The sequence below is a fragment of the Pollicipes pollicipes genome, unplaced genomic scaffold (genome assembly GCF_011947565.3).
Source record: "Pollicipes pollicipes isolate AB1234 unplaced genomic scaffold, Ppol_2.1 Scaffold_4740;HRSCAF=5597_pilon_pilon_pilon, whole genome shotgun sequence".
Classification (NCBI taxonomy): domain Eukaryota; kingdom Metazoa; phylum Arthropoda; class Thecostraca; order Pollicipedomorpha; family Pollicipedidae; genus Pollicipes; species Pollicipes pollicipes.
The window spans coordinates 19,871,261-19,897,880 of record NW_023596545.1 but is presented as its reverse complement, the minus strand read 5'-3'; the positions used below and the strand labels follow the sequence as shown (position 1 = coordinate 19,897,880).

At 56.9% G+C, this 26,620-nt stretch overlaps 2 protein-coding genes across 2 annotated transcripts in view; both read left to right on the top strand.

Annotated features, from left to right (window-relative positions):
- The first annotated feature begins 129 nt into the window (after positions 1-129).
- On the top strand, positions 130-10,839 carry LOC119098035 (inactive tyrosine-protein kinase transmembrane receptor ROR1-like). Its single transcript, XM_037220965.1, is given in 11 exon segments — positions 130-250; positions 2,334-2,541; positions 2,898-3,152; positions 3,390-3,463; positions 3,976-4,190; positions 4,649-4,996; positions 5,274-5,409; positions 9,619-9,676; positions 9,678-9,752; positions 10,387-10,663; positions 10,754-10,839. Coding segments are annotated over 11 exon segments (1,812 nt in total). The 5' UTR covers positions 130-170.
- Positions 10,840-11,482: 643 nt separating this feature from the next.
- The window catches only part of LOC119098457 (zinc transporter 2), a 36,875-nt gene continuing 21,737 nt past the window's right edge, over positions 11,483-26,620 (top strand). Inside the window, exon 1 of the mRNA XM_037221377.1 lies at positions 11,483-11,547. The gene's annotated coding sequence lies outside the window, so the exon portion shown is untranslated. The remainder of the gene's footprint in view (positions 11,548-26,620) is intronic.

Here is a 26,620-nt window from a genome sequence, read left to right as displayed (position 1 = left end):
CAGGGGCGCGCCCAGCGTCGGCTCGCGGCGCCCCTGCAGCGCACCGGTCGATACTCGCCCGGGGGAGCCGCCTTTGTGCCAGGCGGGGCGCGGCAGGGGAACGGCTGGCGCCGGACACGCGCCGGCTGAGGGGCGTCCGGGGCGCGCCGGCGGCGGGCACGCGCTGCGCCATGGCGGGTCCGGCGCTCTTCTGCGCGTGGCTGTTGGTCAGCCTGTCGGCGTGCAGCATCGTCACCGCCTCGAAATTCAGGTGAGCCGGCCATCGGCGTGTGGCGGAGTTGGGCCAAAGGTCATTGGCCGCAGGGGACAGAATGCCGCCTCCGGCTGGCCGAGCTGGGGCGTCTGCCGCGGCGGACAGAGTGCCGCCTCAGGCTGGCCGAGCTGGGGCGTCTGCCGCGGCGGGTGTCATTATTGTAGCTAAGAGCAGCGTCCCCGTTGCTAAATGGGCAGAAAACATTTCATGTAAACCCTCGGTGCAACGTCATGACCGTAATGGTTAAAAGACGGCTTGGGGACACAGCCCTTCGCCCCCTCCCCCTAGAGTTGGCGCCCCTGGGAGATCAGTACGCAATGAAAACGACGGATCAGGTCACGGAGAAGGAGGTGAGCAGGGGATAGAACACAGAGGGCATTTAAAGGGAAGGATCCAGAGTACCTTGGCACGGTACATTGTAGACTGCATCGAGCAGGCATTTTCATACCATGATTGAAGCCTTTCACATGTAGGGAGGTCGGCTATTGCACTGCGTGCCCCATGGTCCTCCTTGTCGCCTACGTGAGCTAAAATACAAAACTGTAGCTACAGATTATGCATTTACGCGAAACTGTCTAACCTCATAATGACGGCGCAGTCCAGCATCCTAGAAAATAGGGACCAAGTCTTGTGGGACCGACAGGAAGCACCAAATTTGTACATAATTTGTATCGAAGCTGTGCCCAATTTGTATCCAACTTGTACAGAGTCTGTACCAAATTTGTACTTGTGCGAGTGACGAATAATATTTTCCGGACAAACGCATGCTACCGAACACATTGAAAACTGAGAATGATGGCGGTGACCCTGATGATAATGATTTTAGCACAATTGGAACGATTGCGCCATCATCATGATGACCCCCCCCCCCCTGGTGGTAAATACACGAGCCGATAGAACGCTGGACTCTATGGACTGTGGAGCGTCGGGTGCTCGTGCATATATATATATATATATATATATATATATATATATATATATATATATATATATTTGTCCTTTTGGTACTAACTGCGAATAAAGCAGGTATCTTGCGTGCTCCAAGACGTCCGTGGGTTAAGCATATCAAGTGCCTGGTAACATCGGGGTCCCGAGAATGTTGTTGTTATTCAAAGAAAGAACGCAAAATGCTCTGAAGTTGACATTTTAAAACATGCTCTGACCAATTTCCGTTCTCTGCGTGCTGTCAGTCTGTGGATTTTGTCACTGTCGTATCTAGTTAGGTTGGCTCACAGATGACTCGAGCCAAGGTGCCGACACATATGACTCAGCTGCGACTCGGGCACCCATTTATCGAACTTAATCATATCGAACAGTAACTGAATTGCAATGGCTACAATTTTGCCTACAGCGAAATGTGTCCGATGTAAGCGGTTGACTTAAACTTCACGTAGAATTGAGCACCGCTCTGGTTTTGAACGTTCTTTCCGAATGAATGTCGTTGGTATACGTGTCACGCATATTCCGTACAAAATGCCACCCTAAATCAGCGTAATATCCCAAATACAAGCTTCCCTAGTGAATGCAGATGGGGTTGATTTCTCGAGGAATTGGATTTAGTCAACACATTTTGTCAATCTGCACCTTTCCTTACAACGGGCTCATGTTAGATCTGTCCATAGATGCGCCCCCCCCCCCCCCCCCACCCAACATGTCCTCCCTGTTGGTTATTGCCCGCAGTGTATGGCGCTGCAGAGAAGTGAGGGTGGGGCTGGGTGCGATCTGTGGTCGATAGTTGACGCGGGTAATAAAATGCCGTCTGCATGCACCAACGCTCTCCCCAGTAGAGAGAGTCACGCCTCCTCGTCCTCCTGGGTTGAACCCATCCCCTCCCCCCCCCCACGAGTCGTTTTATCAGCGCCGCGCTCCGCCGTCCTAACTGTGCCGTGCCCCTACCGCACTCTGACCTGCGCTCTAACCTGCCACTCTAACGTGCTGCTCTAACCTGCTGCTCTAACCCGCTCTACCCGCGCTCTAACCTGCCTCTCTTTCCGCGCTCTGGCCACGTTCTAACCGGCCGCTCTTACCGCACTCTAACCGGCTCTAACTGCGCTCTTCCGGGCCGGTGGTGGCGTTGCAGCCGACCGCGGCGGCTGGCAGGACAGGAGGCGCCGCCTTCGCCGCCGCCGGCAGTGCCGGGAACGTGCCTCCAGTATCGCGGCCGCCTGTGCGCCGGCCGGCTGTACGACCACAGCGTGTTCGTGGCGCTGCCGGACACGCTGGCGAGAGTGGAGGAGCGGCTCCGGGCGGCCCTCTCCGTAATACAGGGCTCGCCGGACCTCTCCGAGGTGAGACGGAAGGCCCACTGCGTGGCGTGGTCGTGAAAGCGTCAGTTCTGTCAGAAGTCATGAGGCGATCATATGACCTGGAACCAATTACTCCTCGCATTGTGTGGTCAAATTTAGAAACCAACTCCTTAACACCTGGTCAAGTCACAGGTGGTCATGCTGTCTGATCTATGTCTATATATCGTCCGACCTATGTCTATATGCCGTCTGACTTACGTCTACGTGTCATCTTATCTATGTCAATGTTATGCCTTCCACCGGCGACATGTCTCCTGGCCGTACGTGCCAGTTTGTCACACACCCTAGCACGCGTCCCTTCGTCGACTATTCTGACAGTGTCGCCCACTGCGCGGCAGGCGTGCGCCGAGTTCACGCTGCCGGCCGTCTGCCTCGCCGCCTTCCCGCCTTGCGATGCCGGTGGCGGCGCGCCGCGACCGCGCCAGATCTGTCGCGACGAGTGCGAGCACCTGCGCGACGCGCTCTGCAAGCGCGAGTATGCCATCGCGCGCGCGCACCCGCTCATCGGCCAGAAGATCGCGCTGCCCGTCTGCGAGCAGCTGCCGCCGGTGGGATCGGCGGCGGCGGTCGGCTGCCTGCGGCTGCCGCTGCCGCTGGTGGTACCGCCGCGGCCCGAGCAGGCCTGCTTCTGGGGTGACGGCGGCGAGTACGCGGGCGCGGCGCGGCGCACGGCCTCGGGCCTCCGCTGCCGGCCGTGGGGTCGCCAGCTCGGCTACGCACGCATGGTGCAGCGGCAGCCGGCGCTGCGCGGCGGACACAGCTTCTGCCGCAACTGGGACGGCCTAGGTGCTGAGCCGTGGTGCTACGCGGCGGCGCGCGGCCAACCGGCGCGGCCCGAACGCTGCGGCCTGCCCCGCTGCGCCCGGCCGCTGCTCTGGTATATCTGGCGCGTTGCCGTGCCCGGGTCAGTGGTGGCCGAAGCGCGACCCGACTGTGGGGCGCTCGGGTGGAATCACATGCACTGCTAGTGCCGGCCGCAGACTGGTTTGGATGCCTCACAGATGCGCAGGCTTTTCGCGAAATAAGTCGTGACCGTCTGGGGTTTGCTTGCCATTTGCTACATTTGCTCGCAAAGATGCCACCAACGGAGGATCTCTTTCACCTCCTGGTCAGTGCTTTTACTGATGTCCATGTCCTACAAGTGAACACATCGAGATCATGGTTTTCACTTACCTTTAGGTGTATTATCAGTGTGATCTGCCTGGCTACGAGGTGCAGGCGGTAGCTTACATATAAAACACCAGCCGGCACGCTTTTCAGACTTGGCACTGTGGTGGTGTTCAAGTCATTCGCCTCGGTAATGACCAAAATGTGTCCCGTCACCATTCGACTTTGAAATCCGTGTGTGTCGCATCCATCACATGTCGCAAATCAGATCATGACGGCAATAGCACTGACGTGATTCGCACTTCGCAGAGTCACCTTGCTGGTGCTGTGTGCACTGATCTGCATATGCTGCTGCCTGTGTCGCCGCATTCGTCGTAAGACGGTCCCGCCGGGTGTCAGCACCAAGCTGGTGCCCACAGCACCGTTGGAGGAGAAGCCAGCCAACGCAGAGAATAAGCAGCAGGCTCTGGAGCTACCGCTGAACGAGATTCACTTCAAGGAAGAGCTTGGAGAGGGGGCATTTGGTGAGCGACTAGCGACCGGCCCAATGCAGGCTGTGATGCCTGAAATGCCGTTCGCCCAAGCACCTCCATTCAGTAGTCATCTAACGTTGTCATGGGTGCAATATGACCATATGAGCAAGAAGCGTAATCGCCACCATCACCACCACTATCGCTTCGGAAATCGTAGGCAATGGCTACGATTTCCGTAGAATTCGCCTTATTCCTCGTAGAATGACCAAGAGAATGGAGAAGATAGATGCAATTGTATTTCGGCTACATGCCTTTGTCAAAACAAATGTCAGTTGTGATATTTGTTTTGATAAAGTATTGCTGTTAGTATTGGCCTATTGATATCCATAATGTTTTTTTCACAAATGCACTTCGTCATGACGATCCAAACAAAAAAAGACCCGACCACCGCAGCGTACTGTCCATGGGCCACGGCTGACCGGGCCGTGGCCGATTTCCCGTCGCCGCAGGCAAGGTGTTCCGGGGCGAGCTGGCGGGCCGCGGCCCCGACGGCAGCCCGCTGCCAGTGGCAGTCAAGACGCTCAAGTCCGGCGCGGCGCCGCGCACGCAGCTCGACTTCCGCCGCGAGTGGCAGCTGATGGCCGAGCTCCGACACCCAAACATTGTGCGCCTGCTGGGCGTGGTGCTGGAGGCGGCGCCGCAGTGCCTCGTCTTCGAGCACATGAGCGGCGGCGATCTGCACGAGTTCCTGGTGGCACGCTCGCCGCGCGGCAGCGCGCCCGGCCGGCCGCCGGGCGGCGCCACCGAGTCGCTGAGCCAGGCCCAGCTGTTTGATATCGCCGCCCAGGTGGCCGACGGTGCGTGACGTCACGGCAGAGGGGCTCAGTGGATCGATGTTAGAGGGTAATGCCATCTTGAGACCATGTGTCTTCAGTATTTGTTTGTTTTTCTGTTTTGAGGGCTGCAGAGGGGGCGGCCATTATGCTTAGTCAAGTGGACATACCACGTTTCAAAACGGGGTAGATGCGGTGGTTTCCTTCAGTTGGGGTTCTGCGCGTCACATAAGTGCTCGCACCAGTCGATAACAGCTAAACAGTGGACTAAGGTCGCCTGATGGTCGGGTCTCCCCTGCAGGGATGGCGTACCTGACGTGTCATCATTACGTGCACCGGGACCTGGCCGCCAGGAACTGTCTGGTCGGGGAAGGCTTGACGGTGAAGATATCCGACTTTGGCCTCTCCCGGGACATCTATTCATCCGACTACTACAGGTTCGATATCGGGAGCCTGCTAAACGCCTGCCATCCTATGTCGTGTCTGATGCTGTTCCACAACATGGCATATTATAGTCCTAACCATACTACTCGCTGAGCGTGCGTCTGTCCGTCTGTCCGTCTGTCCCGTTTTTCCTTGGGTCGTCCATGAGCCGAACAGCGGGTCGCTGAATGGTGACATTTGGACACGACGCGGAGGCGCACGAGGTGATTTTCCACAGGTCCATCGCGAGCCGCTGCGGTCCGAGGTTCGGGCGGGGCACGTGGCGGAAGAACCGTTTCAGGCCCATCGGTTTTGCCCGAGCAGCCCCTAGAATGTGACTCACGACAAAGCCGACGAGCAGCCGTTCGAAACCGTTGTCACATCTCGGCAAATAACAGTCAGAGCAAACAGAAACTGACGCGCCTAGGTAGATCATTGGACGGACAATCGTGTGGCGTCAGATTTGCAGTGGCACGTGTCACTTGTCACGTGTCACGTGTCACGTGCACAGACGCCGCCAAGACGGATTTGCCCATTTTCTCCTTTTTCAAGTTTTGTACCATGGCTCAGCAGCCAGGGCATGTAGGGGCGTAAACCCAATTTAAAATCGTTGTTCGGCGTACCGTCGTCAATGCATGTGTCCATCACGAGTTTACGCGACGCATGGCTACGCTGAGAACCCTCAGGCAAGTCAGAAATGTCGGCATTTCGAAACACAGCGCTGAATACAACACACTGCTGTCAAAACTGTAGCCAGGATCGTGGCGACATTTGCATCATCGGATACACTGATTCACTGTCTGCGTCTATCAGCCATTTATTCGTCATCCCGTGCTCTTGTCACGTCCATCCATTAACTTTACCTAGAGAGTTGCAATTCCACATTTTTGCGTCGTCCAAATGCCACCGGACGAGACGGACGGACCGGACCGGAGATTGCCACAGGACGGCGGCTCAGCCGCCGGCGGTTAGTATTGTAAGCAGAACGACTAAACGCGCACGCGCTGTATGCTGCCGGCGTCCGGCAGCCGTCATTCATTCATTCATTCACTCATTCGCTGCGGCAAGAAAGGTGAAAGACAGTGGTCATCAAATGCATTATCTGAGCCCCTTGTCTTGAGAAATATCAGATAAACTAAACACCAAGCTGGAAAATGCTTTGCAACGGGCGCGATAAGAGGATCATATCAAAACAGCACGTTTTCAGCGAAGCTCAGTGCTCAGTGCTCAGCGCTACGGCAAAACAGCACTCCCATCAGCCACGCGTGGTGTGTTCTGCAGCTGTTAAAGGGTCTGAATACAGATGTGTAAGTGTGTGTAAGACAAAAACATTGCGGCAACATTGCCTAGGTGTCCGTGGTAAAATTAGGGAGATCTGGTATTTGCAGTGGTAGGAAAGTGTGGTTTTCTTGCACTTTTGGAATGCGTAACAATATCCCAACCGCGGTGAGAATCTGGAAAGCAAAATTTGAAAGCTGGCCAGTCGCTGACTTTCTCTTAGTACGCATGTTGTGGGTCCTTACAGAAGAATGCCTCAGATGCTGTTTCATGATCGTTATTTTTTATCGTTTTGATGTGCCGTATAAGCTTTGACGCATGCCTAACCGGCGCGAAACGGCACGTGCTATGACAACGCGCAACTTAAGTTCGATTTAATGCTATCCCAATGGGCTTACGATTGCTTCTTGAAACAAATCAAGTGAGTCCTTCAGCCATTTGGAATACCCGCCTCCCAGTACGCAAACGCGTCTAAAGAGCGCGAGGGAGGGGTGAGCTATCGCTTACCGATTTCCGTGAACGCTGCAAGCGATACAACCCATGATGATGGACGAAAAACTCAGTTACAGACTAGGTTTGTTTCCCCATGACTCACCAGCGGCCCTGGTAGTCAGCACATCAGGTCCGGCTCCCGTCAAGCATCCTGGCAGCCAGAGGTCGGGTCGGCCAAGGGATCTCATGAATGCTGTTGATGAATCCCGAAATAATGCTTACATAAATCCCCCATAGGAGGTTTGTTGATCAGCGACGCAAGCACTTAATCACTTGCTTTAACCATTGCGCACAGCTTTAAGGCATAGGTGCCTGTTTTGTGCATATAAAGACAGACAACGTCGAGTGAGTTCGGTAGGGGGCGCTAGCCTAAATGGAAATTGCCATAACTTTGCTATGGAATTAAATGAAAGTAGTATTTGTTATCCCTGCGGTAGGCACAGCATATGCTCTTCGTATACGCGGGGGCTGCAGTTGTAATGGTCATGACTAGGAGCCGGCTCATTTAATCCCTACTTTACTTCTAAGCACACGGCAGTTATTCACGTGTACACAATACAACTCATCCCCGCTGTAGTCCTGATGACGTAACCTCACATGTAATATGACCTGCCCGGCGCGTGACCCCGGCCCTCAGCTCCATCGCGCATAATTGCCCCCACCCGGCCCGTGGCAAGTCTATCCTGTCTGGCAAGTCCCTTTAGAGCAGACAACTACGCGGCTTACCTAGTTGGCGTCTGACAAATGAAGCGAAAAGAAGAGGAGGGAGTCAAGGAGACATGACCGAAGAGGTATGGAAACCGAGAGCAGGCTCTAGTGCCTTAGTTATATGTCGCAGTCCGTCTACTCTCATATTAGTGGCTGCGGTGGTCGAGTGCGGAATGCCTCCGTCCACTGAGAGCGCTCGAGTCACGGTACTGCTCCTTCGTTGAGTCCGTGTTGATTCTATGAACCGTTATCCTCCTGTGATTGGCGTTATCCTCCTGTCATGGCGTTTTGCTGCGTGCTGATTAACTTGGCCTCGGGCTTAAACGCGGATTCCGAACTTGCCCGCGGGGCTGGTGGCTGCATTAGCTTCCTCTGCTCTGGTCCGCTGTCCTGCGCGGCACGGGCCCTTCCTGGTCATCCGCTGGCGATCCGCCGACCCCGGTGCGGCGGGATCGTGTGTGGCGTGGGACGCGCCTCCGCGGCATCTCCTGCTTCCCGGTTGCCTCCTGCTCTCAACACGTTGTTAGCAATTGAGTGTGAAACGAGGTGATTCCGGATTACGTGTTGCGTTTCTGCCAGAGCGTCACTGTCAGGACTGCCAGGGCGTCACTGTCAGGACCGTCAGAGCGTCCCGCCCTGATCATCCCTTCTTCAACAGAGGCCGCAGCTGTCCCGGCCTGTGCACTCAGACGCCGCAGCTGCCCCGGCCTGTGCGCTCAGACGCCGCAACTGTCCCGGCCTGTGCGCTCAGACGCCGCAGCTGTCCCGGCCTGTGCGCTCAGACGCCGCAGCTGTCCCGGCCTGTGCACTCAGACGCCGCAGCTGTCCCGGCCTGTGCACTCAGACGCCGCAGGTGTCCCGGCCTGTGCACTCAGACGCCGCAGGTGTCCCGGCCTGTGCGCTCAGACGCCGCAGCTGTCCCGGCCTGTGCGCTCAGACGCCGCAGCTGTCCCGGCCTGTGCACTTAGACGCCGCAGCTGTCCCGGCCTGTGCGTTCAGACGCCGCAGCTGTCCCGGCCTGTGCACTCAGACGCCGCAGCTGTCCCGGCCTGTGCGCTCAGACGCCGCAGCTGTCCCGGCCTGTGCGCTCAGACGGCGCAGCTGTCCCGGCCTGTGCGCTCAGACGCCGCAGCTGCCCCGGCCTGTGCGCTCAGACACCTTCCCCGGCCGGCATCTGAGCGCAAAAGAAACGATACTAACAAATTAATGTATACACGCTGGTAGCAGTCAAGCTTAAGCCCCACAAGCAGGCTAACTGACAAACAGCATTGCTTGAAAGGCGGTTCGCTATGATTCTGTTCGTGCTAATCGAATAGGCTTTCTGGCAAAGCCATTTTCAAAACCGTACATATGTCATGCTAGTCGGTTGGGAAAGGTGACATTGTGATGATGTTGCACTGCTTTGGAAAACGCGTGATTCATTGCTTGCACGCAAATGCTAACTGATTAATACAGAGAAATCTTAGGTATTGGACCTTAAACATTGAGTGTCCTGTCACTGAAAACTGCATGAATTCGCGATAAGTGGTTTGTAAAAATATAGGGTTTTGCAAGGCCTAAAAGCCAGGCAGGATCGGACAGATTAAAGTGGAAATTTAATCGTAGATCAAGTTAGATTTACTCAGTCCGCAACCTCCCTCGTATAATACATGCCGCATCGTTTGGTCATAACGCTACGTTTGGCCGATTTCGGTTGGTAGGTGCAGTTGTTCTTCTCGTGAGGTCACTGTGTGTTGCTTCGCCAGGCTGCAGACCAAGTCTCTCCTGCCCGTGCGGTGGATGCCCGCAGAAAGCATTCTCTACTGGCAAGTTCACCAACGAGTCGGACGTGTGGAGCTTTGGTGTGCTGCTCTGGGAGATCTTCAGCTTCGGCTTACAAGTTAGTGAAGTTGGCAAGCTCTCTGACAAATATCCCTCCAAAAACTGGACGTCGTACTTTCGCGAAGGTCTCAAGTGCCTTATCAACTTCCGAAACACGTTTGCTGACATGCATTAACTTTAACCCGAGATTCGCATCTGAAGCAGGATGGTTTCCGTTCATCAATGAGTTTGTTATTGGCCAGCTGCTCTGCTGAAGGTCAAGCTTTACGACCCTCCACGTAAAGGTTTGATATCGTCGCTTTATATGCTGGAAACACCTTCTGATATTCGAGCATTTGCTACACGTTATTCCTCTTAATTCGATTACTGTTGCTCATTACTGCACTGGCCAAGGTTTTCCAAGTCACTCTGGAGTGAAATCAAATTAAGCTCGGCGAGGCTAGCTGCATTTATCGCTGTATCAGGCCAAGCTCTGTGGCCAACACCGTTCTCTTCACTTTACATATGACATATGCGCCTTCTGCCCTGTCATAGCACCTCTTCGTGTTGTATGTCGCTGGCGTCTCATTGCACCTCATGTGTGATTTGTGGCACCCTCCCCTCGCCGCCAAAATACACTTCGTAAGTAAGGCGAGTGAACCGGCTCTCTAGCCACATTCCCTGCGTCGCTAGCCGTGTGTCTCTTTCATCAGCCCTACTACGGGTACAGCAGCGCCGAGGTAGTAGAGATGGTGCGTCGGCGCCAGTTGCTGCCGGCGCCCGAGGACGCGCCCGCCGCCCTCTACGACCTGATGCTGGACTGCTGGCACCAGACGCCCTGCCGCCGGCCCCGCTTCGCCGAACTGCTCGCGCGTCTGAGGAGCTGGCAGTGCGAGTCGGGAGGCTCGACCGACCCCGCGAAGCGTCATCAGCCCGCCGGCTCCGTGGAGCGTCTTCGGCCCGCCGGTCCCGGCGAGCGGCTTCAGCCTGCCGGCGAGCGTGCGCGGGCGGCCGCGAATGTCAGCGCGTCGCTGCCGCGTCCGGCGGTCGCCGGGCAGGGCACGCGGTGCGGCCGGGCAGGGCCCAGTCTGGCGCGCTCCGAGGTGGTTCTCAACAGAATGTCGAGCACGGGCAGTCTACCCGGCCGTGGCACGAGCCGGGTGTGAGCGGCAGCAGCAGATGGGCCAAGCGGGCCGGTGCAAATGTTGTATGTTTTTTCACTTTTACACACAGGAGTGGATGGGATCCTCTAGATAGTCGAGAAACGCTTCAGAGCATGAATGCGTTTGCCGATAAGTGACCACTGGCTGCGACCCTGTCGGATGATGCAATACATTGAGCCATATCCCTGTGACACTCCGTTTGATCAGGCCAGACGCCTGGTGGTGAAAGCCTGTCTAGGCGCGACACATCGGAGGTCCGATAAAACAGAGGGGCTCAAGCCAGCTGGCGTCGGCTGTGGAGGCCGATGACCGGTGAGGTGAAGGAACACGTCGCACATGTGTAAACGGGAACATCGGCACCAAGTCGACCAGAATCGCTCTAAATCAGCAGCGAAACACGCCCGCCGCAGTCAACTCGCTGCACACACCTGCTGCAGTGACAGCTCGCGAGTCAACAATCTCTTCAGCTGTCGCTGCACCCCGTGGAGTCTTGCGTCCCAGATCCTCGAGAAGGCCAGTCGAGGCCGGCTTTGGGGGGGGGGGAGGGACACGGCCGCCTCCCCCCCCCCCCCCCCCGACACGTGCACCGCAGTGATTACGGTTTTCACAGCTGCCGGCGTGGGACGACGCCAGTTGACGACGCCGTAGCGGGTCCGGCGGCCGGGCGACTGCAGCCGCCGCCGCCGCCACGTGATGAACTACCGCAGTTTGGTGAGTGGCCTGCGGGGGCGGCGCTGCCGCGTGCCGGCCGCGCCGGGGCGCCCGCCGCCGACCGCTCCCGCACCGCCGACGGAGGGCGAGCGCCGAGCACTGGGCGCGCCCGATCGCTGCGCTCGCCACACGCCTGGTGCGGAGCTGTGCGCCGTCCGAGGTCGTGTCACGGTTTTTACGATAGCTTGGTGATGCTAGGAAGGCTGCCGTGATTATGCCGTTTCGACCGTATATATTTTTCTCTTTTTGCATCCGCTTGGCATTTGTATCCATTATCCATTCATCTGACGTACGAATGAAATCTAGTGTGCCTGTTAGAGGAATACGAGGGAGGACTTGCTCTGATCCAAGGCGGTAAGAAAGCCCTCAAACGGTACAAATTATCGCGGGCATCTCGTTCTGATCCGCAGAATGCAACAAAGTGTCGCACTTAGCGGAGACGGCAGTTGCGTCGCGCCTGTCTGGTAGAGCCTTGCACATGTCATTGTCATGGTTTGACCGACACTGCGGCACTTTCATACGCAATCAGCTGAGGTAGGGAAAGTGAGTATCGGTCTGTCTTTAAGCGTCGTAGGCCTCCAAACTTCAGTCGAAACTGCAATCGTGAATTACTATGTTCTGAAACCGTGTTGTCTCGCTGCGTTATCCTTACGGAGATACAACAGACATGTCACAGACCTTGAAGCAAGGGGCAGCACCTTACGTATAGCTAGAGGCTTCTTGTTCGTCGTTGTTTGGTGCCTAAGTCAAGTTGGTAGCAGAAGACCTGGTAGCGTCAAGTACATAGCCAGTTCAAAAAATTGCGACAGACATTAGGCGGAGCGCGCGCCCATTGTGTCCTACGTTAAGAACAGAACTGCGGTCAATGTATCAGGTTCTCAAGAGCCCGGGCGTAACACATTGGCGGCTGTGAGCCGCCAAGGTTTTCCGTGCGCCCTATCACCTGAAATTTTGGTCGCATGTGCGTGACCCTTAACACGAAGCTTTTTGCATCCTGACCTGCTAAATACGGACATTTCATGTCAAGGTGTTCCCAGGCCCTGATTCCTCTCGCCGAACAACATCTGGAGCGAGGTCACATGCCCGGCCAGTACCGACATGTGGGGTGTGCGACGATAAGTGTCCTGTGGTGGATGACAGCCACGGTTTAATTCTTAATCGCATGATAAGCACAGCCAGCGCTGTGGTTAGCGAAACACTTGTCCGGGTAAGCGAATGAGGCGCGGTCACGGGCCGCGGGGCCGCTCGCTGGTCTCAGATGCTACCAGTTACACTAAAGATGGACACGATATGACTCAGCTCGACTGCTGCCAAAACAAATTACTGGTCTTATTGCTACGATAGGACATAAAACAGTCCACTACAACGCCGCAACACCGCTACACCGCAACAAGTGTAACTTTCGGCGAACGCAGATGTCGTACAAGACGGCGGTCAGCACACCTTGCCTGTGCGTGTTTGCTCTTCCGTGTGTGCCGGTTTCGGACGCGCTGGAACCTGACGGTCTGGCCATCCCCGCACCCCAACGCTTCATCACAAACCCTTGCTCGGTGGACGAGCTGTGCTCCTACTCTCCTCACGATCGGTACTCAGTGACACGCTTCACGTGCCGAGAATAGGGGGCCTTCACGGTTGGGGAGGAGGTACAGTACAAATATCTCGGCAGTTAACATTCACATTGAAATCTCAATATTGCCCGCAACGTGATTTACGCTATACGAGGACGCCATACGAGTGATTTACTCCATACGAGTACGCCATGCGAGTGATTTACGCCATACGAAGCAGCTATTTCCTTCTCCGTCTTCATCTGCAGCGCAGCATGCGGCACCTGCAGACCCTCGTACATTGGAGTGGGCGGAGCGAACACATACTGCAAGTTTACTTATATTGCAAGGACGTGGACGAACTCCCTAGCCACAAGCTAACTACAAGGACAGGAGCTGCGCAATCTCTTGTGGCACGCCTGCCAACTTCGACATCCGGCCATACAGATCACCTCCCACGCAACAAGCAGCCTTAGAGCAGCAGCAAGCAGCACTGCACAGAAACCAGCATTAACAGCACGGTGGCAAAGTTATCAATATGTCTCACAGCACAAATAACATGCCGTCATTTTCTCATGAAGACAAGCAGCGGTGTTGCTTTCCATTCAACCCGGATGGGGGGGGGGAGTGCTTCAGACCCCGCTAGTTGGGGATGGGGTGCGTCAGCTACTCGATTGCTGACGTATTATTTGGGTAGATTTCATCAGTTCTTACGACTTAGCTCCTCTCTCCTCCCTACCTCATTTTGCAAAAGTGCGTCCCTGAAGGGAAACAATATATCAACGGCAGATCAAGCTGTTCGTAGGCATGCGAACCAATGCGCAACGCATGGCAACATCCTTCATCAGTTCACCTACGTGACAGCTTGGTGGCCTACGCCGGGCGGCCGCCGAAGGGGAACAGCCTGAGTGCTGCATGCGGGCGGAGAGGCGTTCTGGGGCGGGTGGGATGACGCTACGGTGCTTTCAATGACACTCCCCGCAGCACCCTACCAATTCCAGGAGCGGACGGGTACGGTGAGCGGTGAGCAGTGGGAGGGAAATCTGCTTTAGTCTTCGTTGCGATGCACTGTGGGCGCCCAAGTGACAAGCTGAAAGTCGATCGCCCATCGCAGTGGCCGTTGGCCGTCAATCGCCCATCGCAGTGACTGTTGGCCGTCTATAGCCCATCGCACAGTGACTGTTGGCAGTCGGCTGGAGACGGACTCAGGGCAACGAGGTCCGGTAGGGCAACTCGATGAAACCGTCATTAATAATGGCAGGCTTATTGCTCACGCATGTAACTTAAGAGTGATAAGCATCACAATATCGGAAAACCGCCTTGTTTTATGCGTTAGATCTCTCCAAGACTAGATGCTGAGCCCGCCCCTGGCCCATCCCCGCGGAACGACGGCAGACACCAATGTTGCAAGAGCTGGACGACATAAACGCACATCGATATCACGCGAGTGATAAACAAACATCCCGATGCAACACTCACACGCCACAATGTAAAGGTTTGGATTCTCTTTTGTACCTCGGACGGCCATAGGTAGGAAATTGACGAGGCTCTGTAAATTCGAGACGTGTATTCTACCCACAATAATCAAACCTCCTCTTGGATCCCCATACTATGAATGAGTCTTGTTGGCGTTGCAGTGCTGTGGCCTTTCTTCCGGCATGTTGTTCAGGATACTACATAAACGATGAAACCGCCGTTACGTACCTTGCCCACTAAAAGCGACTGTTAGTGGTAACAGCTGCCTCGGGTGCGAAACAATAAGGGTTTGTTATGCGACGCAGCCTTCAGAAGCAATTGATATTGGTGCCCGCTGAATTTCTGCATTTTACCTCTCTCGGCGTCTTGCGTGAACACATGTTTTTGTCTTCAACGTTCAGATATTTGGTGTGCACGTCACTATTGGTATTTTTGGTATTTGGTAAATGGTATTTCGTTTCACTCTCCCTCGCTGTTCCAAGAGATTGCTCACGTTTTGAAGCATGCTCAGACAATTTGCGCAAATCGATTTCTGCACTCATGACGTCAAACCAATGAGCCTCAAACGGACGCTGCTGCACGCACCTGCGTGCATTACCGACCGCATCCGATTATGGCTTCCCAGCGCACCTGCGGCTACGTGTGTGGTGTATGCAAGTGTAATTTTGGCCGTTTGTGCTGCACTGGATGTGCCTTCCACACAACTTACTGTGCAAAACAATGATGCGCAGATGCACCAGTGTATAAATGGTGAAACGAGCCAGCACTATGCTGTTTGCACTCATGCCATAACGTACCTACTCATTCTGTTGGTAGAGCGTGATGCTAGAGTCCCTTAGATAATCGCTGCAGGAACGGCCAGCCCACAAGCACGAGAATTTACCAAAACTAGATAGGTACATTTTGCGGCCATCGCTTGATTAGTGCGGGTCTTTTTTGGCTGTTGGAAAAACAGGCCTTTCGAAAAGAAAGTGAGCGTTAGACAAGCTCATTTTGTTCTCAGGTCACGTGGAGTAAAGTGGGGAGTCGAGGTCTTCACGGTTAATATATATTTTACCCTATCCAACCGTCGCCCACGTGGCTGTGCTCATACCCTCGGGTGTCGATTTGCATTCTTTTGGGTGGTTCACTTCCCCCTTCCCCTTCCCAAAGTCCAACATGCTCATCCAATGATGAGTTTGACCTCTCAACCTTCTGGAATCTAATGGCTCCAAGCCCTTCGGCTCTCCTCGACCACTGCCTCCGGTCGAATCGGGGCCCCTTGCCAGAATCGGACCCCTGTTGGGCGTTGTGGGGCCCTGACAGACGCTGGGGCCCCGACCAGTGTAAATCACTGGCGCCTGCTTTGTCCGCGCTTGGGAAATAGGCACCAAGATTCATACCGACACGGAGCTGACTGTGCGTTATTGGTGGTGTCTGACCGGCATATAGGCCCTTCTCGATTCAGGAGGGGGGGGGGGGGGCTGATCAGCGCGCAAGGCCCTCTGGCTGGCATTGGAGTGTTGGAGTGCCCGGTACTGCTGCCCGGGCCCTTGGATACGACCTCCGGTTGGCCTTTCGAGGCCTTCGAGCGTTCAAATCGGGCCCCTCGGCACCCAAGGAGAGGGGGGGAGGGGACGCGCCCCCTGCGTCTGCCGCCTACGCTACTGATTGCTGGTTGTTTAGCCTGCGAAGGGATTTTGCGCGGATTCGGCACTTTATACTGAATTCGAATACCATCAGATTGCTAACATCACGGACGTCAGAAGCCGGTGTTTTCAGAGCTGCTGATGAGCTCGCATCACCGATATCGATGGGTATGTATAACTTTAGAGGAAATTGGTGAGTGTTTACTGTAAACGGATGCTAACGTAGCGGAAATCGGCGCCCCAGCGTCCCGACAGTGCCGCGAAACAGACATGGCTAGTTCCCACAACATTTTCCAGAAATATTCTCCTGGTTCCTGGCTAGGGAAGCATGAGAACACAGGAAACAATTTGGAATAAAACCTGAGACCCAGGAACAACCAGGATCCGGCACTGAGGGAACCCGTCTTGTGTTTTCAAAAGAGGCAGTAAGAATCAGGTCCAGAGATCGGTGCTTGCAAACAACCGGAACGAAAGACTGATGTTTCTAAAAAAAAAACGAGCCGTAATCAGATCTAGCGTCTCGTTCTAGAAGGGGAAAATGGAACCCATGAACCAATATTGGGGTCGCGACACAATGTCATCCCCCCAAAAAGAGGTGCCTCCAGTTTTGAAGGTCACAGTGATAACCGAAGTTTATCACTTGCAGACCGTCCGATGAAAAAGCATCTGCTGTATTGAATGATAGCGTTTGGGGCAGTCTTTATATCACGTTGGGCGTGGAGGATCAGGGATGGATTTATGGAGCGTTACGGAAGCGTACCAATGGGGAGGGGGTCGGACAGTGACACGTTACATTCAGAAATGTTTGGAAGTCGTGCAAAAGCAATTTTTGAAGTATTTTAAAGCCTTAAAGCTGGACACCGTCAGCTACCTCACGTGATAAGTAACTAGCCCGCTTTTGTTTCACAATCTGTTTCTAGCTCAATTACGGGGCAGACAGACGTGAGCTTTTTTGGAAAGTTAAAGCTAACACCGAGGAACCAGGAGGGAGAGGGTTTCACCCAGCGTAACCATTGCGTAACCTGGGGGACCGGCAAAAATCGTATTGGCATTACCGTACCAACGCAGTATACACTCTCCAAAACGGAGGGCGGTTACGCACCGGGCTTATACACCCTCCAAAAACCTTTCAGATGGTCGTACGTGCCAAGCATACGCGGATTCGCAGGCCTTGTGGAAAGAAAGTGCAAAAATTCAGAATCTCGTGCAAAAAGTCGGTTCTATGCGTGATGGGCATCAAACAATCACGAAATCCATCAACTCACTCTGAGCCATTTCTAATCTAATCAGAATTTTCGGCCACCGGGCCCGCATCTCCAGTGGATGGATGTTTAGCGTGCTGGTCTCGCAGCGCGGTAAGCCCAGGTTCGAATCTCGACGACGGCCGCTATTAAGTGGGTGGCTTCGTGGTCTATCGGCACGGCGTGATGGTGCCGACTCGCTTCACTGCTAAGCGGAATTAATTCTTAATAGAGGCTTTCATATCGGACAACACCGTTGTTTCTGATGCTAGACGGAGGGAGTCCACAGCCCTACAGATATATCAGGGATCCCGTGAAGGTTGATCGTAAATCAAATGAGTGTGACACACTGAAATGCCAGTGAAAATGACGCATACGACGGTGGAGGCATGTAGAATGACGTTCGGCAACTGCGCGTAAAAATTCATCGGCGCGTGCTCTGCTCATCGGCGCGGCGACTGCTGCTCAAAGGCGATGGCACCAAGGCCAATGGGGATGGAACCTGAGCGGTCATGAGTGCCGCAGGAGACCAACACAATGTCCCCCGTCAACAAGTATAGGGTCCTCAGAGCAAGCAAAAAGAACTCAACACCAACGTGGTGGGCCCCTAAACGATCGATAGTGCCTCGACAGGCTGACCTATGAAGCCCCGGTCATAGCACAGGACCCTCCGAGCAAAGGGGAGCTATTCAGGACTATAAATGAATACCCCTGTGCAATCGAGAGTGCACGGGCAGGCTAACAACACGAGTCTCGATAGGAGTGAAAAGTCAGCCACAAATGGGACCAAAGGAAAAGAGCCCTCGATCGAAGTAGGGGGGTCCCTGAGCATCGAGCGTCTCCGTGTCTTAACTTATAAGAGCCCTAGCAACGGCCCAAGGCCTTTCAAGCAAGTAGAAAGCACGTGAGATTTATATGAAGGGTCCCTGAGCAACTGAGTGTGCTTTGGCATATGCGGCCCAGGAAAAAGTGTACGTACTACGTAGTCTTTCGGGCGAATGGGAAGAATCCGTGGAGGAAAATCCGATTGATCAACAGTGCTCAAGCGTGGAGGCAGATAGCGTCCCTACAGCACACTGGGCCCTGCGAAAAAATGAAGAGAGATCAAGGGTAACGTGAAAAGCTCCTTAGCAATCAGATTGACGCAGCAAGTGGACATATAGGGACAGACAGCCAGCAGCGTAATGCCTCTAGACAGCGTAATGAGCCCCGAAAGTTCCCCCAAACAACACTCTCAATCAGCGAAGAATGAACTTCGTTTACTTATGAACTCTACTTTTGCTAGCAATGATTCTTGGTCATCTGTACGCCCAAATCATCCAATTTTGTTGTGCTTTTGTTGTAAGGAAACTGCGCCCGTCCGGCCGGTTATGGGCTCATTCGGAACCTTTAGGTTCTCTCGGTATGGTCCAAGGAAGATGGTCCTGTGCCTCCCCCCCCCCCCCCCCCCCCCCACCCTCTGCATCCGCCACCGGCCCGAGCAGCTGAATAAATGGGGCCCGCTAAGAACATAGGGCCATCCTTTCAAATAAGAAATACTCACGACACAATGTGTAGGGCTCCGAACGACCGAGTGCGCCAGAGCAGGTTAACATATAAGGTCCCCGTCAATAGCTTGGGGCCCTCCATTCAAATAGGAAGTATTCAAGACCCAATGTAGAGGGCCCCCGAAGGATTGAGTGTGGCTGAGCAGATTAACAGATAAGGCTCCCAAAAAGAGCGTAGGGCCCTCCATTCAAGTAGGAAGTATTCAATACCCAATGCAGAGGACCCTCGAATGCTCCAGTGTATCAGAGCAAGTAAGCATGTAGGGCCCGATCAAAAGCGTAGGGCCCTACATTCAAATAGGAAACACCCAAGACCCAATGTAGAGGGCCCCCAAATGATCGAGTGTGCCCGAGCAGGTTAACAGATGGGGCTCCGGAAAGAGCGTGGGGCCTTCCGTTCAATAATGAATCACCCACGGCACGATGTAAAATGCCCCGAATAACCGAGTGCGCCAGAGCAGGTGAACAAGTAGGTGTAGTATCGTAGCATAGCGGATGCCCAGCGACATCTGTGATGCAGTTGGGCAACCAACGAGTCGCGGTGGCGCTACGAGCGCCATATTGTTACGAAGTGTCTGGCGCGTGGCTCGACGGGGCACGCGTTCGTTTTGACCTCGGCCAATAGAGACAGCGTTCGAGTACGAAATCTGCGCATGTTGAAGCGGCGATCACGATGTAGCACTTGGCGACGAGGATGGGATAGTGAACGGGATCGTCGCGTGAAAAGTGGTGCAGAGGAAGAGTGCGGTACCGGGCTACAGGTTGGTAGCGGGCCAGCGCGGGCAAGATGGCGGTAGCCGTGGACGCGGACATTGTTGATACGGCGGTGTTTTGCCGGGGCCGGAGGTAATTTGGATCCGTAGGGCCGTGTGTGTTGCCCAGGGAGTGAGGGCAAGGTTGCGCTGGGAACGTGGTGTGCCCGGGGAGTCAGGGCAAGAGGACCGTCCCAGGATCGCCGCTTGGCGGCGGGGTGTGGACGGCGGCCATCGTCCCAGCGCCGCGCGGCGCGAAGTAGTGCCGCGGTCGGCCGGCAGAGGCGTCACCATCGGGTGACGTAGCAGCGGGCGATTAGCTGACCGGCGGCCGGCGGAACGACCTTGGATCAGCTGACCGGCGGCGAAAGCCATGGAGGCGGGCTTGGCGTTGCCGGGGGTGGCACGATATCGTCCAGGGGAAGACTTCCGAAGATGGGTAAAAAGTGTGGAAAGATATATGACGGCAGCGAACATTAGGGCACCAGAACGAAAGTGCGCTGTGCTGTTGCACCTCGTGGGGCCTGATGTGGCCGAAACGTACGAAACCCTGCCGGAGCCCGAGGGGGCGTTAGAGGACGCGTTCGAGAAATGCAAAGTGCAGCTCGATGCGTACCTGGCGCCGGCAAGAAACGTCATCGCCGAGCGCATGGCGTACCACAAGATGGTGATGCAAGAAGTGGAAGACTTCGAACACTTCCTGGGTTGCCTCAATGTTAAGCTGCGCCAGTGTGGTTACCCAGCTGCGGAAATGGATCGGGAGCTCCGCGATCGCTGTGTGGCGGGCTGCAGCGGCCCTCTGCGGGAAAAGCTTTTCCGTAAGGCAGCGACGCGGGGTGACGCCCTGACCCTGGCGGAGGTGCGCGCCGTCGCGCGTGCTCACGAGGACGCCGGTGACCTGGCAGAGCAAATGGCAGGCGGCGGAACGGGCCCGGTCGACAGCGGAGCTCGGGCGGAGGAAGCGCTGCCGGTGCAGGCACTGCGGCAGCGGCCGGCGTCGGGCCGACAGCCACCGCCGGGCCAGTGCTACCGCTGCGGGGAGGCAGGCCACTGGCGGCGAGACTGCCAAGTCGGGCAGCGGGGACCCCGCCTGTCCGATCGGGACCGGCAGCGGAGCGGCCCAGCTGGACCGCGGGGGCCCCAGGCGGCCCGGCAGGACAGCAGCGGAAGGAGCAGCGGGGATCGCCGACTGGCCGGGCGAGGCACTACGGCGTCGGACAACGAGCCGCCGATCCGGCGCTGTTTCAAGTGCGGCGACCCCGGCCATCTCAAGAGAAACTGCCCGCTGCGGGGACAGGTGGCATCCGTGGAGGAGGACGTCGTGTTGACAGTGTCACCGGCACAGTTGCGGCAGCGGGACCGGTTGCCGCTGGTGACGGTGTCAGTTAACGGGAAGCTGCTACCGATGCTGGTTGATACTGGATCACCGGTATCGATCATGACCGCGAACTGCATCCCCGGACTGAAGCTGACTGCATCGGAGCTGCGGCTCAAGTCGTTTACGGGCCAGCCGGTGCCGGTGCGAGGTGAAGCAGCGGTCGACGTCGAATATAACGGATAGCGCAGACGCCTGAGCGCGGTGGTGAGCGATCAGTCAGGACACCAGCCTGTCCTGGGACGTGACTGGCTGCGGGAAATCCGGCTGGATTGGCAGTCAGTGCTACGGATCGGCCGGACGAGCGAGGCACAGACGCTGGAGGCGGTGGTGGCGGCGCACTCGGAGGTGTTTTCCGAGAAGCTGGGGAAGATGGCGCTGCAAGCTCACCTGACTATGAAGCCGGGAGCGACGCCGCGCCGGCTACTGCCGCGCCCCGTCCCGTACGCGCTGCTGCCGCAGGTGGACGCCGAGCTGGAGCGGTGGGTCAGCGAGGGCATCGCTAGGAAGGTGGACCCGTCAGAAGCGAGCTCCGGCTGGGGCACGCCGCTGGTGCCGGTGCCGAAGGCGTCTGGAGGAGTGCGGCTCTGCGCGAGTTATAACCTGACGGTTAACCCGCAGCTGATCGTCAAGAGTCACCCGCTACCGAGGCCGGAAGACGTTTTTGCTGGAGTCCATGGGCGGCTATTCTGCAAGCTCGACCTGCGGCATGCGTACCAGCAGATGGCGCTGGATGACGCCTCACAGGCGATGACGACTGTCAGCACGCACCGAGGCGAGTTCGTCATGCAGAGGCTGCCGTTTGGCATCGCCAGCTCGGGAGCGCTCTTTCAAGAGGCCATGGATAGGGCGCTCGAGGGACAGGAAGGCTGCAGGTGGTACCTCGATGACCTGCTGGTTTTCGGTGAAGAGGAGCAGCAGCTGCTTCAGCGACTGGATGAGGTCCTGAGCAGACTGAAGAAGTTCGGACTGCGGTTGGCCGCGCAGAAGTGCAAGCTGATGGTGCCGGAGGTGGAATTCCTCGGGTGGAAGGTGACGGCAGACGGCATCACCCCGACGGACAGCGGCATCGAGGCGGTGCTGAACGGGCCGGAGCCGAAGGATGTCAGTCAGCTGCGGTCACTGCTCGGCTCGATCACGTACTTCGGACGCCTGCTGCCCGACATGTCTACGGTGCTGGCGCCGTTGTACGCGCTGATGAAGAAGGGCGCTCCGTGGGCATGGACACCGCAGTGTGCTGCAGCGGTAAAGAAGGTGAAGATGATGCTGACGAGCGCACCGGTACTGATGCGGTATGATCCGACTCTGCCGCTGAAACTAATCACGGACGCGGGCGCTGTCGGTGTCGGAGCGGCGTTGATGCACGTGACGCCAGACGGCGCCGAGCGGCCTGTAATGTTTGCGTCACGGACGCTGACGCTGACGGAGCGCAAGTATGCACAGGTCGAGCGGGAGGCAGCGGCGGTGTCGTTCGGGGTGAGCCGATTCCACCGGTTCCTGTACGGCCGCCCGTTCACGCTGGTGGTAGACAACCGCGCCCTCTCGCGGATCTTGAGTCCAGACAGGAATCTGCCTAGCCTGGCGGCGGCGAGACTTCAGCGTTACGCGCTGCAGCTGGCCGGCTACTCGTACTCCGTGGAGCTGCGGCGATCTGAGGAGATGCATGTGGCCGACAGTCTCTCTCGCCTGGCCGTGCCATGCAGCAGCAGCGAACAGAAGAAGGTCGACAGTGACGAGGTGGCCGGCAGCTACTTGATGTATCAGGACGGAGCGGCGCCGGTCCTGACGGCGGCGACGCTGGCGGCGGCGACGCGCCGCGACCCGATGCTAGCCAAGGTCACGCGGTTCGTGCGGTGTGGCTGGCCCGGGGAAGTGGAGCCGGAACTGACCCCGTTCAAGAGACGCCAGGACGAGCTCTCCACGGACGGCGGGTGTCTGGTGTGGGGCGGACGGACGGTCGTTCCTCAACAGCTTCGGACGCGAGTGCTGTGTGAGCTCCATGAGGGTCACCTGGGGAGCTCAAAGATGAAAAACCTGGCGCGCCGGTACGTGTGGTGGCCGGGTCTGGACGCCGAGCTGGAGGGGCTGGCGCGCGACTGTGCCGCCTGCGTGGAGAGGCGCACCACCGCACAGTGAGCGGCACCCCTGGGAGCCGGCCGGAGGACCCTGGGACGGGATTCACGTGGATTATGCGGGTCCATTCTAAGGAGCGAATTTCCTGATCGTGTACGACAGCTACACAAAATGGCTGGAGGTGGTACCGATGCGAGACACGGGAACGGTGAGCACGGTGCGCGAGCTAAGAGCGATGTTCGCTCGATTTGGCGTGCCGCAGCAACTGGTGTCGGACAATGGGCCGCAATTCACTAGTTCGCAGAATTCCTGACCTGTAACGGCGTACGGCACGTCCGAGTGGCGCCGTACCACCCCAGCAGTAATGGAGCGGCAGAACGAGCCGTCCAGACAGCCAAGAACGGGCTAAAAGCGGCGCTCCGGGACGGCGGCTCGCTCTCGCGCCGTCTACAGCGATTTCTGCTAGCCTACCGCGCGGCGCCACACGCCGCCACGGGGCGGTCACCAGCTGAAATGATGTTGGGTCGCAACGTGCGGACGCGGCTGGACCTGCTGCGGCCGCGCCCAGAGGACCGGACCCGCAAACAGCAGCAACGGCAGTGGGCAGCGGTGGGCGGTAAGCCCAGAGTGTTCGACATCGGAGACGCTGTGTGGGCCCGCCGCTACAGCGGCCCGGAGAAGTGGAGGCGCGGGACGGTGGCGGCGCGGACCGGTCCGGTGTCATACGAAATTGAAGTCGGCGACGCGTTATGGTCAAGACACGCCGACCAGCTGTTAGCGGCGGGGGCCGCTAAGCCCAGCGGAGCGGAACCGCGGCCCGCGGGCGGACACAGCGGCGGAGCCGGCGGACACCCGGGCGGAGCAGGCGGGCACTCGGGCGGAGCCGGCGGGCACCCGGGCGGACTCAGCAGTGGAGCCGGCGGGCACCCGGGCGGACTCAGCGGCGGAGCCGGCGGACACCCGGGCGGGCTCAGCGGCGGAGCCGGCGGACACCCGGGCGGAGTCGGCAGAGACCCGGGCGGCCACAGCGGAGTCGGCTGGCGCCCGGCTGGAGTCACCGGCGGAGCAGCGGAGAGAGCCGGAGAGAGCCGGCGCCAGCCAGCCGTCAGCGGGGGCGGTCCAGCCGGGGTAGGTGCGGTGCGTCGGGACAGTAACGCCGAGGCCAGAAGCGACGACGGCACAGCTAACGGCGGCGCGGTGGTCGGCACGGGAGCTGTGCGCCGGTCAGAGCGGCGCCCTATACCGACACGGAGGTTGGTGGAAGAAATGTGACTTGTGAGGCAAAAGGGTGTTCTTCCAAGAGGGAGGCAGAATGTAGTATCGTAGCATAGCGGATGCCCAGCGACATCTGTGATCAGTTGAGCAACCAACGGGTCGCGGTGGCGCTACGAGCGCCATATTGTTACGAAGTGTCTGGCGCGTGGCTCGACGGGGCACACGTTTGTTTTGACCTCGGCCAATACGGAGACAGCGTTCGAGTACGAAATCTGCGCATGTTGAAGCGGCGATCACGATGTAACAATAGGGCCCCCGAAAAGAGCGGAGGGCACTCCATTAGAATAGGAAGTACCCAAAACCAGACGTAGAGGCCCCCACGATCGAATGGGCCCGAGCATCTTGTCAGATGGGGCCCCGACAGCAGTTTAAGGCCCTCCATTCAAATAAGAGGCATCTAAAACCCATGCGGAGGGCCTCGAAAGATGGAGTGTACCCGAACAGGTCATCGGATGACCTCGATACGGGTAGAGGGCCCTAAATTCAAACGCCGAGAACCAATGTGCAGGGCCCACCAGCAATCCGGTGTGGCCGGGGGGCGAACAGAGGGGCCCCCGACAAGTGCCGTAAGGCCCCATTCAAATAGCACGTACCTGAGGCCCAATAGAGAGCCCCCCGAACGATCGAATGTGCCCGAGCAGGTTATCAGATAGCCCCCCCCCCCCCCCCCCACAGAAGTGTGGGCTCCGCATTCAGAAAATAAGTACCAAAAACCCAGTGTAGACGGTCCCCGAACGACTGAGTGTAGCCAAGTAGGCAAATAAGATGAGCCCCCGACAAGAGTGTAGGGCCCTAAGCAAGTGACAGAATTGGAAACGCCCTAGACCAATGTAGAGGACCCATGAGCATATCGCAAGTGTGTCGGTAGGTTAATCGATACCCACGTAAAGGGCCCCTGAGCAACCGAGAATACCCCGGCAGGTTAAGGTATGGGACTCTGGCTACCGCTCAGAGAGCCTCTCTGGCGAACGGAAACAATCTGTGGAAGGGCCCGTGATTGACAAGAGTTCCCCGGCATGCTAGCAGGAAGGGCCCCAACAACATCGCAGGGCCCTCTGAGCAAATGCAAAGAAATTGCAATTGCAAATGCAAAGGACAATGTGGAATGCTTCTAAATGACCGAAATGAACCTGCAAGGGGCACATACGTTCCCCGGAAGCAGCATGGGACCCTAGGCGGTGTAATGGGCTCAAAATTTCCAGTTGACGACTTTTCCAATCATTGAGTAATTTTGGGGACTTTTCATAGGCCTTTCACTTTCGCTTATAACTGTTCTTGGTGGCCTGAAAATCCAGAGATACCCAGTTTTCCTGAGTGTTGTGTTACAAAACTGCACCTGTTCGCACGGTTATGCCCCCCCCCCCCCCCCCCGGAGCCAATTGAATCCTTCGGGGCCCAAGGGGGGGCGTGCCCCGTGTTCCCCCCTCTCTGGATCCGCCCCTGCTTGTTACCTTACGTTTTGGGAATACTTTTGCTATTTTCCACCTTTTTGTCCCTTCCCAAACTCAGTTTGCCCTTGATATCGGACTGCGTGGGAAGAAAGTGATTGATCTTAAGCCTAAAGTGTCATCCAGGTGACCACGACGGAATCTCAAATGGGAGCACCGAAAATCCGATATGGGACCCGAAGGGCTGGCTAAAGGTCATTGAGCAGGCGCGGGTCGGATCCTCAAATACCAGCTAGAGCGTTGGTTGCACCGATTGGGCCTCGGCCTGGACCTGGGAGCCCATTTCCCAAGCAGGGACAGGGTCAGGACCCGCGATTCACATTGGTCAGTGCACCCCGAGCTAATGAGGGCCCCTGTGTCGGCCAGGGGCACGCAGCGCCTAACCGGAGGTTCGGGGTTGACAAGGGCCCCCGAGTTGGTCAGGGAGTGTGCGAGGGTGCCTGAAGAGGGACCGATGTGCCCTTCAAGACTGACGATAAACGGGCCGATGGGAAGGCTGAATGGCCGTAAGGGTTGAAAGGTTGCAGGTCAGTCCTGGCCTGTATGGCTGTGATCCCAAATATCAGCCAATATGCCTCTTTCGCCGATTGTGGACCCCTGGGACAATGCGGGCACCTATTTCGGCCGGAGACCACTACACCGAATAGTCCGCTCCGTGTTGCTCTGAGTCCTGGGCCCCCATTTCTCTAGCAGGGACGAGGCCGAGGCCCG